Source organism: Odontesthes bonariensis, chromosome 21, assembly GCF_027942865.1.
Source record: "Odontesthes bonariensis isolate fOdoBon6 chromosome 21, fOdoBon6.hap1, whole genome shotgun sequence".
Lineage (NCBI taxonomy): Eukaryota > Metazoa > Chordata > Actinopteri > Atheriniformes > Atherinopsidae > Odontesthes > Odontesthes bonariensis.
This window is the reverse complement of record NC_134526.1, coordinates 11668285-11681034: the sequence shown is the minus strand read 5'-3', so window position 1 is coordinate 11681034 and position 12750 is coordinate 11668285. Positions and strand designations below refer to the sequence as shown.

Genomic DNA, 12750 nt, shown 5'->3' with positions numbered 1-12750 from the left:
TAGAGAAAGAATTACAGCCTTAGAATTAGATGGGATCAGTGAGGATGCAGGTAGTCAACACAAAGACAAGCCTCCCGTCGTGAAACATACCTTAAAATGTTCACAGTCGGCAGAAATCAACACCTTCATTTCTCAAACTGCTTGCAAACGTTTACAGACTGAATTTTCCCAAATTTTTATCTAAACATCATCTTGTAAGTTACCATAAATGTAAAAAATAACAAAATGCTGTGAGTACCCCGGATATATTCACTAGATACACAGAGACTTATCTTTTGCTTTGTCCTTTAGGTGTCACACTGACCTAAGGCTTCATGACAAAAGGGGGGGAAATAGCGTAAAAGTACCGTCTATGATAGGTAATATTCTGGCATTGTTCATGTGTGTAGCTGAGAGTGGTGCCAAAAATGTATTTCTCAGGAAATCTTTCTAATTAAACTAACTGTGGGCAGCACATGATAAGTCAGATACAGCAGAAATCTGCGTAAATATCACAGTCAAAATTAAATACAGATTCTCTCGTGTTACAGACAATGATATTAAAAACAGATGTGTTTTAATGTGGTGACTTTAATGATCCACTTTATTTAATTAGTTTTTGCTAATGATTTTAGCCATATGGCATGGCTCTGGTGAAAAGCAGCCCTTTATAATTTCTTTGCCCACTTGTTTATTCGCTCATAATTGATGCCCCTTATTCTTGTCATGTTGTGAGATGGAGTATCCGTGCAGTAAATTATCAAAATGCCGTAAATATAAATGTAAATATAAATGTAAATATAACCATTTAAAAAGTTACATCTGGAAAGGTTATCTTACAAAGTCATGTTATACAAGTATGATGAGGAAATGTGTGTTAGGCACCAAATGAGGTAAGAGTTCATGTAAACTGTTGTTTCCTATGCTCCAGCAAAATAGGCGCAGAGTTTTGTCCGTGGTCATCCAAAAATGATTGGATCCTGAGGTATCGGCCATTTTTCACAGCCAAGGAAATCTATCATGTTCAAACTGTCATATTAATTGGTTCTGCTCAACTGAGCTGTATCTGCAACATTTCCAGGATGTAAATTTTAGCCTCTGACTCCGATGTATTCAGGTGTGACTTTCAATTAGAGTTGACTGTTTTGTGCTTCTTTTTAGCTAATATGTATTTTGATGCGGTTTTAACACAGTAAGTAAAAACTGTTGGATGATGCAGGGATTAATTAAAAACTATTTGTCATTTAATATAGAACATATGCACATATTCAGTGTACATGCATATAAACGTTTAAATGAAAAAATAAAAAGGCTATTTTCCATAGACTGCCCTGTTAGCATTCATATTCTATATCACAATTAACATTATTGTGCCTAAGAAAGTTCTCATTCTCTGTTTATGTTCTGAATTTGTAAATAAATGACAGTAGAAGGGGTGAGCAGCCATATTTCTGTGGGTGGGTGAGTTTGTTGCTGCTGCAGTGCTGGGACAAGCATGTCAGGACAGCTTGTTTTTGTTGTGGCAACATCAATAAGAGAATATTGAGGCCAATAGTGATCAAACTGAGTGAGTGTAGCCTGAAGTGCTCTCTTCAGCTCATTGAAAGACAAATACACAAACAGATAAAGCACCATAAAAGTAGACAATCATCTTTAAGGGGTGGGGCAAACTGACATTATTTTACTTGAACACAGATGAGCCATTATGTAAGGATATAATTTTAGATTTGAGCTCTGTATTGTATATTTATTTCTGGATTCACAAAGAGAAAGCTGTGCTCTTTTATAACCAGTGATTACAAGATTAGACGTTGAAGTTGAAAAAATATATTCCTGGTGTCTCTGATTTGAGATAAGATTGCTTCCATTCTTTGGCTAGACTTTAATATCATTAAAAATAGACTGATTCTCCAGCTCATATGTACTGTTATGGAATAATTATGTGAGATGGCGCATCTTTTAAAACATTCTCATAGCTTCCCTTATTGTCACACTTTATTTCACAATGTTTAATGTCCAAAGGGCATCTAAGCACAGCTTCAGATGCCAGCACCACAGTCTGGTGATGCAGGGAGAGAAGTACCTGGCTTATCCACTGTTGGAAGAGCGATGGCCTTTTGGGGATCTCAGAAAGTGAGTGGGGAATAAGGTTTTGATCAGGACCAGCTGTCACTTCTGTCCTCAACCATTCTGCAGATGTCCACAGGCCTGCAGAAGCACACGTATAACAGGTTTATTTAGAGAAGGGAGGTTGTTCTGGGTTTTAATTAGTCTCATTGTCTTAGTTCCTCTTGCAGTGCAACAGACATACTTGTCACTGAAGCAAAGTTTTTGTTCGGAGAAGATTGAGAGTGATGTCAAAGAACTTGTGGCAGTATAATTAGACATAAATCCTGTCATCAGAGAAAAAAATTTGATTTAATTAAAAAGAAAAACAAAGTTGTGAAGCCATGATGAAATCACGCAGATGGGGCAAAGCACTCCAAGGTGGAAAGACAACAAGATAAGCATACAGTTTGGTTTAAAATAAATAATTTTTTTAACGATTTAACACAAAAACTAATGTGTGCCTGTGTGGGTGGGATTTTTTTAAAATGTAATCTAATCTAATTGCAAGCCCAAAAAATGTATTTATTTTTTTTCTCTTATTTTTGGCATTTTGAAATTGTATCTGGATTGATTTCAGAAAGTCTGAGGAAAAAATATAAAGGTCTTAAAACAGATTTCAAATTGTCTTTTACGTCACTCACAATGCAACCAACATCGATCACATGGAATCCGGGTCAACCCCAGTGCTGAGCAGATTCCTTCTGCTATTACCAGAGGAAAAACAGCCATTTGTGTAAGTGCCTAAATGAACTGCTTGCTGACAGTTTGAGAAAGGTCTCCAGTGCAGGCAAAGCTCAAAAGAACCTCCAGTCTAACACTGTAGCACCATTGAAGCTTTGTTGTTTCTATCACCTATATTGATACTGTTACCACAGCTTGGAGATCAAAAGAAAAAAAAGACTGAAAGATCAGATCTGAGAAATAAATCTTGTTTCCCTGCAGTCTGAAAATAGCCTAAACCCTGCAAAGAAAAGTGTGACGTCACCTTTGTCCAGCTGAGCTCACCCCATTTTAAGCATGAGAGAAAAGCGTAGAGAAAACCGAAATCTACAATGAAAAGCACACAAAACTGTAACTGGCAGAAAAATCATGTGTTCATGTACAGAAGGAACACATTCATCATAATAAAAAGCTGAGTGAGGTAAAGGCCTCACAGATACTGGGATGCACTTTTATTTTATCAAATTGTTGAAATAATTTGTACTGCAGTGTGACAGTACAGTTCAACAGCAACATGGCATCTTAATATTATATACTTTAATATTATAATATAATATTATTGTACCCCTGCACTATCATAGTGCAAATGTAAAATGTCCTGTTTTCATCTCCCTTTTTCTATGTGTGGGTGATTTCATTAAAAACAACTGGTATTAACATTCATCGGCTCCAACATTGACTCGATTGTCTGAGTTGTAGAGTAGAGCTGTAAAGTAGAAAAAAAGAAACTCAACAGTGTGGCATAAAAGGCTCACAGGGAAGCTGGCACTCAATGCAAACACATGCAACAGTATAGATATAAATGCTCACAAATGTAGAACCCACTTGCATTGTCTGTAGCATATAGTCTTTGGGTAGATTCAACACAGACGAATGAATTAAACCTAAATTTGAACAAGAAAGTCCTGAAAACAGAAACTCTCGTGGTTGTATTTGTTATGACACTGGTGCGAGCTGCATTCATTTCAGGTCAGGGATTTGGGTTATCTTGTTGTGACACACACATAACAACAGAGACAGTGTTAAACAATAGCTAAACCCGGAGACACTGCTATTGGCTCAATTAAATAAGCAATTAAGCCCCTTTCAGTTTCCTTATCGTTTTTGGGCTGAGGTTGAAGATGCCATTATCTACCCGCTTCAACAAGCCCATTGGCATCTGGAGAAAGGCAGCACTTGCATGACTCTGCAGTTGCTTGGTGTATCATTGATGGTCAAGAGGCTGAGTACAGGGAACTGGTTGAACATATTATGGCACAGTGTAGGAACAATCATCTATTTTTTAATGTGATCTTTGTCTTAGGGGAAGAGGTGGAGGATTACAGATAACTTGGTGTTCACCTGGAAAATAGACTGGGCTGGAAATGCAACATTGAGGATGTCTACATGAAGCCCCAGCTTCCTGAGGAAGCTTAGGTCTGTTAGTGTTTGCACCAAGGTGTTGCATATCTTCTATATGTCTGTCTTTCCAGCCATCTGTTAGGGCTGCAGCATCAAAGAACCATTGACTCAAAGAATCTGAACAAAGTGATAAAGAAGGCTGGCTCTGTCCTGAGAACCACTCTAAAGCAACTGCAACACTATAATTTCCCAGTAGGGATTATTACAGAAAATGTTTTCTTTCCCTTTCTTTCTGAAATGCATATACATGACAAAGTGGTCCTGGACAGATGTGATGATCATAACAGCAGCAACATTTCTCTGCATCTGCCTCACAACTGCTCAAATGTTGTAATGTGCTGATGTCTTGACATGTCTTTAAATAAAAACAGACTTTTATTCCTCTTTTGTTACTAGACTGTTAAAACCTAACCATGATTGTTTTCGAACTCTAACCATAATTTCCCAAACCCAGCCAGGAAGAGAAAGAAATTGCTCCAGTAAAGTAATGTTGTGTTATTGATGGAACATCTGTTGGTCTCAATCTCATGTCACACAAAGGCCTGTAGTTGAAAGCTTAGCACTTAGCTGCAGCACTCCCCGCCCCCCACTTTCCTTATGAGGATTTGGTGATTTCTCTGACAAAAACTCAAGATGTCAGCTCTGTTGTGGAAAGGCTCATATGAGTCTTATTTCCCTTCTGCCACTTGTGAGGACGGCCCTTTACATAACACCATTATCAGTTGTATTGTATGAACAAATTACTTATATGATTGTTTCAGTTTGAGGACTTTTTTTAATAGTAAAGTTTAGTTTGAAATGTCTCATAGATTTCAGAAATAATGGACAAATTATAGCTGAGGATCCATAACAAAAAAAATAGAAACAAAATTAATGGTGGGAGTAATATTACGGACAGGATAAAAGGACAATAACTGAATATGACGGCTTTTGTAATTTTATTAAAGAGTGAAAAAAAGCAAATTTGTCAGATAGATTAAAAAATGTTTCAGCTTAATTCCCCTCATGGCTGGCTCTTTTAAATGTTCCTTTGTCACATTTGTCTCTCGATGACATACAACAGAATGCTTGTAATGATCCCAGTTTTGCCGACATGCAATATATATATATATATATATATATATATATCACGTAAGGATTTCCAGCGCACAGCTTCAAGGCATTACCACCAATAGGACGCTTTTACTACGCTGAGTTGGTGGGGTCAGTTTCAAGTGGAGAAAAACAAAAACAAACCAACTCTCTGCTGCAACTTTATCTTTCTCTGATTGGTCAGGCTGTGTACTGTGCATTTGTTTTCCTCCTGAAAGTTGCACCTTCACCGTGACAAAACAATGCCTCCCACTCTACAACTGACCCACTAGGACCCCCTTGCTTTGGCCTGTGGGCTTGTTGTTTTGCCTGCCAAACACACACACTTGTTGAGAGCTGAGCACAGACTGACTTATTTTCTTCCTTTGTTTTTTTTTTCTCCACTTTGCAGGAAACTCGCGTCTTTCTCTTTTGTGCATCTGTAATCACAAATATGTCACTCAGGGTGAAATAATTGGGTTATTCATTGCAAACTGACCACAGTATCTTCCACTTCACATGTCCAGACTGACTGGTGTTGATGAATAGGTTCTTCCAGTCTTGATTGATATGTACAATCTTACACAGAGTATTACAATAAAAGAATTGTCATTCATTAAACCTCCATTGTCTGCCTGTAGTCAAAGCAAAAGCGTGGATTTACTGACAAGCGGGCTTTATGAAAAATATATCTTTTACATAAAACTGACTGTAGCTTCTATCTTTGAACTTCTCTCTTTTTTTTCCTGAAAATGACACCTACATGACAAAAGGATTATTCTCTGTTACAGAGTCAATACTGCTATATATGTCAGCATAGTATGTTGTAGGCATAATTCAAAGGATCCCTACTGGCATTAGAGGAGCTGTCTCCAAGTCATGCTCTTCAAGGACTTAGAAGTGCGTTAGGAGTGTTCTCTTTAAGAATAATTGATTGTATTTGACATGACATGGAGGAAGTTTAGGGACCGATACTCTGCAGTTGAGATGCGATCAATTCAAATGAGAGACGGAGGCAGCTTTCATTCCTCTGCCAGACTTTATTAGCAAAAAATAAGCTTTTTTTGAAGAAACTCAACTTCTCCAGGAAGAGCTCAGACCTGTTAGTATCTGAGAATGTAAATTAGTGTGATCCCTCACCTCATCGTGCCTCAAAATAATCCCCAAGCACCCATTTGACAGAAAGTAATGAAACATTGAGTTAAATGCTTGGGCATATTCCAAAGTACTTTTGCGTGGGTTTTTTTTAAGCACGAGGAGAGGTGATTATCTATGAAGATAGCTTTCTGTCTTAATAAAGACAAAACTGTAATGTGATTGTGTATACTACACATTCTGAATGATGAATCAGGCCTTAGAGATGACTGGGCATCCTCCAGATTTGAATTTCACATGACGTGAATGTGAAATGGATTTCATGCCTAAGTTACTGTACACAACAGGCATACTTGGATGATTGCTTTATTACATTTAAATCTAGGTAAATAGGTTTTGTTCATCATTTTCCATGGAAGTATTTCTAGTGGAGACACTCACATTTTACACATTAGTCATTCCATACTTTTTCAACTTCCATACTTGTGATACTTAAAAGTTGCAACTTAAATCACCGTGCAGGCATACTGAATGATATACTATATGCTTCCCCTGGTACTGATCCTTTATGATTAGACCCTGTATAAAGCACCTTTACTCGGTCTTCACACTTAGGTTTGCCATGCGAACAAAGCTTTGGACGTGCGTTAAAATGCAAGAAAATTAATGTCATGTGTTGTGTTCTCAATGTGAGTCGGTAAACAACAGATGGTCAGGAAGGCCTCTTTAGCACTATGGATTTTATCTAACTACCCACCTGAATGACCTGTGTAGAGCTGCAGCAGCTGATGCAGAGGAGACAAAAAGCGAGAGTTAACCGTTTGCTCTTGTTTACTTCAGTTCCACTAGACTGCAAGGCCAGAGGAGACATTTACCATGCATGGAGAAATTAGCTTGTTTATCAGCATTTTGATTTGGTTCCCGCCTTGCCTTCCCACTGACATTTTAGACGTACATGATCCATGACTGATTCCCCAATCAAAAGCACAATAACAAAGTACTTGCTTGTGCCGTTTTCATTGTTGTATAATTACATTTTTGATGATTAGCACTGAGCATGATTAGGACAATGACTTGTTATGTGCATGCCTTCAAAAAAGTAACCTTGAACATTGTATATCTATCCTGTCAATTGGATATGCTCCAAAGATTACCAGTGAGATACTGCACTGTCCATACAGTAGAATAACGGTTGCTTGAAGGTAATTTGCAGCAGTTTATTGGAGGTTTTTTTTCTTCCTTTTTTTTTCACTTGTTGTTGCACCCTCAGCCCTTCCACTGTACTTTGGACTTAAATGGTAGGCAGAGCCGAAGTCCTTGAAAGGTTACAAAAATCTTTAGCTATTCATTAGTGTAAAGGTGAAGTAGGGAAAGTGAGGGAATATAATGAAAACTAATACTCTTCCTCGTCACCAAGCTATCTGTAGATATGTTTGATATCCCATTACAGGCCCAGAAGTAACCACAGTTCTATACTGCCAAGAGACAAACATAATCCAGAGGGAAATTACCCATCAGGAAGGCAATACTGTTACTGAGATGCAATTACCAGGCCACTTGTGAGACTTTCAGCCTAGTGTCCATGTATGCATGTGTGTTAGGGTGGTCGATATGTGCATAACAGCTTTTATGTTTAGCAGAGCAAATTGGATTCTTTGTTGGAGAACAGTTCATTTAGAATATGTCCAAGATGCAAATGATTGATGTGACTATATTGTTACAACTGTAGGCTTGTGGTGCAGGACAGCCAAATGGAAAAACATACTACAGGGACAGGGAAAAAGCTTTTATTTGAGTATGACATAGAAGTCCCTTCCCTACCTTTGTGAATATCTTACCAAGTCTTTGAATTATTGGGATTTTACATTACCTACTTGGGTGGGAAAAACAGTGTATTTGTATATTACAGAGTGTTCTTTTTTGTTAGTAGTTAAATAATCCGCATGTCTCACAGTGGATTTAATGTACCAATTTAGCAGTGAATCACATAGCCTACAAACAAAGAAAACAGTACGGATTGGAATGAACACGAGTGTAAACATTTGATAAGGATTTGCTAGAGGCAATTGCTATGGTTTATTATTGATACAAAAATATGAACCGCAGAAACAAGACTTGCCTTGGTGCATGTGAAGCACTTGCCTCTCTACTACTGTATGACTTATTCTCACACAGGCTAACCAGGTTGAAAGTAACAGTCATGGCAATGGCTTCCCATTACCCCCTCAGAAAAGTATCTCAAATTGAGGACATTTCTTCCATACTACAAATTATCTTCTTGAATCTAATAATTAATCATAGCTGCCTTCAATGAGCAGCCTGCAACCTTAAATGTAGCACAAATTGGAAAAGAAAAAGAGCCACATGCACCCATTGCTGGGGAAGTGCATGTGGATAAGAAATAAAACTGCCTGTACAGAGTTTGAGCCTTGCATGCATAATAAATGTATGACAAAACAATACCCCAGGCACCCCAGTATTAATGATATGCAGTGAACTCATTATTAAAGTTCCAAAACAGCTCCTGGAGTAACACAGATGGAGTCAATTAAGCAATGAGCATACTTGCTTGCCTGCCGTTTCATCTTCTTTCTTTTATCTCTTGCATATTACTCCATGGATGTAATTAGCTGTATGTTTCTCCTCACAACATAATGTCCAGTGATAATAACAGTTATTTTCACTTGTAATTTCAAATAATACTCTGCTTAATAAATGTACCAAATTTGCTTGTATCGTGTCCTTGGGTATTTCAATTGCACTATAGAGGTGTTGAGTGTAATACCGTCCTAAGCTGTTTTCTTCTCTGTACTGTTTCTGTTCTCAGAGACCTGATGCCTTCAACACTGGAGGGGCAGATCACCATGGAGAAGACACCCAGCTACTTTGTGACTAACCATGCCCCGAAGCGCATCCACTCCATGGCCAGGGACATCAAGCTTATTATTGTGGTGCGTAATCCTGTCACAAGAGCCATTTCAGACTATACACAGACTTTGTCCAAGAAACCAGAAATCCCCACTTTTGAGGTTCTGGCTTTTAAGAACAGGACGCTGGGTCTAATAGATGCCTCCTGGAGTGCGTTGCGTATAGGAATATATGCGCTTCATCTGGAGAGCTGGATGCAGTATTTCCCTCTCTCCCAAATGCACTTTGTCAGCGGGGAGAGGCTCATTGTGGATCCTGCGGGAGAGATGGCCAAAGTGCAGGACTTTCTGGGACTGAAGCGGATCGTCACAGACAAACACTTTTACTTTAATAAAACTAAAGGATTTCCATGTCTGAAGAAGCCAGAGGACAGCAGTACCCCAAGATGCCTCGGCAAGTCTAAAGGGAGAACTCACCCTAAAATTGACCCAGACGTGATTCGCAGGCTGCACAAGTTCTACAAACCCTTTAACATGATGTTCTACCAAATGACAGGCCAGAACTTTGAATGGGAGCTCGAGGAGGACAGTGAATCTCGCAGCTCTCAGGACTAGCATGGCACCGCTCAGCCACACCACCAGCCTTCTCACTAAAACGTCTATTGTCCCCCTTCATCATAAGAGAGAGTGCTTGAGCACGCCAATCAATCATGGCTGTCCTTGCAGTGTCTGTATCCCTTAGCAAAAGTTTACTGACATGCTTTTTCTTGATAATGGCAAATCATTATTGTGTATACTAAACATAAAATATATTTATATTTGTGTAAATGAGCTGATTTATTCTTTTTGTGTTTTAAGCAAAGAACTGATGAAAATCATGTTGACTTTGGCGATGCATGCGATGAGTTAAGTGTCCTTACCTCATGAGCCCTAAGGGTAAACTCTGCTTGTTTCTTCCTCCTTTACTTTTCCGCAGTTTGTTGCCCTCACACCCACTCACCAGCATTCAGAACAAAGATATATTCTATTTCAAAGGCTGAGGCCGTGAAGTGCTCTGTATCATTTCTTTCAACACAGTCCTGCAGCTATAGAAGACAGAGAAAGGAGAATATATACAGTATTATATCCATTTGACATGTGCTCATCTTTTTAGTTGTCCGTGTTCTGAGTGGAGACAATCCTTTTAAGTTTACCAAAGTGTTAATTTACTCTGTGTCACTGTTCTGGTTGCTCTGCACTTAATTGCACGCATATCCAATAAGGGAGCTGATGTACATTGGCCATCATTCAATAATTGGATTGTTTCACAGCACAGTTGAACATTAACATACTGATGACCATGCACTCTGATGTGGTGCAGTATCAGTGGCTTTAGTATAATTTTGCAAATTAGTCCATCCACCCCATGTGCATCAACCAATTCTGCATCTGGACAAAGATGATTTCCGGAACACACCCCAAAATATCTGCTAACTATAACAGTGCTGTTTGCCTCATGACCCTCCCTTTCACAGCAACACATGTCAATGAGGGTAAAGAAAAACACTGTAGGACCAAGCAGACGTTTGTTACCAAACATCTGCTGCAACCCTGTCTTCTGTCATTAGAGATTAATGGTGTGTTAAATAAACTGCTGCCGCTAGAACAAAGTCAATGTCAGAGAGAATTTGCTGTCAAGGTAAATCCACATACATGCCCAGGTAAATTACTTAAGATGTAACTGTATGAGCTTAACTTAAGCAAGACAGTGCAGAAGTTTATCAGCAAATGTGAAACTGACCCATGACGATCATATTTTCTTTCTTATTCTTTTCTTTATTTTCCATAACCCTCTGTGTCTGTTGTCTCTGGACTTTTCATCATTTGAGACAATCAATACAGTCAATGAGTCAATAAATACAGTCTGCTACACATCGCTGGTTGCCACAGCTATGATGCATTGCTCTGTTAATCCTTCCTGTTCTCTTGCCATGGATGGCTGGATTGGTGCACTCTCTGCAGACCTCACTGTCACCCCGGGGAGGCCGACACCAGCAGCTACTTACACAGAGCAATTGATTCAATCAAAGTAAGCACTATGCTGCCCTTTGTAGCGCCAAGCCTGAACACTTACCTCGGAGTCGTGCCATCCTAGAGTCACAACTTTCACTGCTTTTCTGTGCAGCGATCCCATGGCCTTTTCTTGACAGTCTATCTGCACTGTTACTTCCCTCCCCCATTCTTCTTATTCTCACTGACCACTCAAACATACCACCCTCTGAGCTGCTATGTTGTGTCGGGCAACGGTTTTACAAAGAAGCTGCACACTAATTAACCTGCAAGTAAGACAGTTTGTTTCATATTTGATTTAATGTAAATTTTCTCTAAGCTTTAGAACATGCAAAATCCAACCTCTAAAACCGGACAGTCCCTCCCACTCGATATAAAGATGCTCAAAGAAATCTACAAAAGGCTCCTGTGGTGTTATCAAGGCAAATGAGGACTCCATTTTCCATCTATGAATATGCACTTCTGCAATCATTTGCATTTTCAGGAGCACTTGCATAAGGGAATTTCTATCCAAAGTGAAAAAACTCAAATTCAAGCTCTAATTAACCAAAAACATTCACACTCAAAGCTTTTTCTGCTGTACCTTTTGCCTTTTTAGTTAAAGGCGTAGTGCCGTCATACTTTCTTTGAGGCCTACGATGCATGAAAGACACGCTAAGCTGCCCTTCATGTGTTCCTCCCAGTGGGGGCCATGCTGTGATATGTGGCTAAAAAATATTTCCAGAATCACGTAAGAAAGTGTGATGACAAATCACCTACTCACTAAATTATCACTGCTTCGGTGGCATCCTTTCAGAAATCTAGTACTAGTTCATATTTTTCAGTCTCTACTGGAAATTTGAGCTTCATGTTGTGAAAAGTTGTGTGGATATATTTATGTGTTGAAGAGTGTTAGGCTTTACAAGCAGTTTTGTTTAAACTGTTTTAGAACATGAGCCAGAATAATATCCCGCACAATGAAAGGCCACAAAAAAAAGATATGAACCGAACCAAAGTGAATAGGAGCTTGGTAGGAGAAACACAAATGGAGATGTAAAGTCCCCATTAATACCAGCTAATTAGTTTTTCAGTTTCTACCAGCTGTGCAAAGAGGCACAGTGATGTCAACTTTTTTCCATTTTGCACCACTCCACTCTGAAGTTTTCCTTTTTCATCTGTTACATTGTTCTATTTGATGTCCACTGGCACACCAACACATTAAAAAAAAAGTCATAAATTGTTTATTTTGTTTTGGGGGAAAAGGCTTTGAATTCTAATATGAATGTGCACATTTGTTCATTTCAGGTTTTTCACCTGTTGAATCATTCTAAAACCCTAACCCACAAAATTAAATAAGCAGAAAATGAAATGCAGCTGTACACTCTACCACATTCATCTCTCACATTTGAAATGAAATCATTTATCCACACAACAATTGCCTCTGCATGGAAATTTTCCGAGGGTCGGCCGTGGGGGCATT

The 12750-nt window shown here is 38.8% G+C and overlaps 1 protein-coding gene across 1 annotated transcript in view; it reads left to right on the top strand.

The window, feature by feature from the left end:
* Nucleotides 1-11145, top strand: part of hs3st4 (heparan sulfate (glucosamine) 3-O-sulfotransferase 4) — a 78801-nt gene extending 67656 nt beyond the window's left edge. The window contains exon 2 of the mRNA XM_075453711.1: nucleotides 9203-11145. Within this exon, the coding sequence (XP_075309826.1) occupies nucleotides 9203-9857 (655 nt within the window). The 3' untranslated portion in view covers nucleotides 9858-11145. The remainder of the gene's footprint in view (nucleotides 1-9202) is intronic.
* The last annotated feature ends 1605 nt before the right edge of the window (nucleotides 11146-12750 follow it).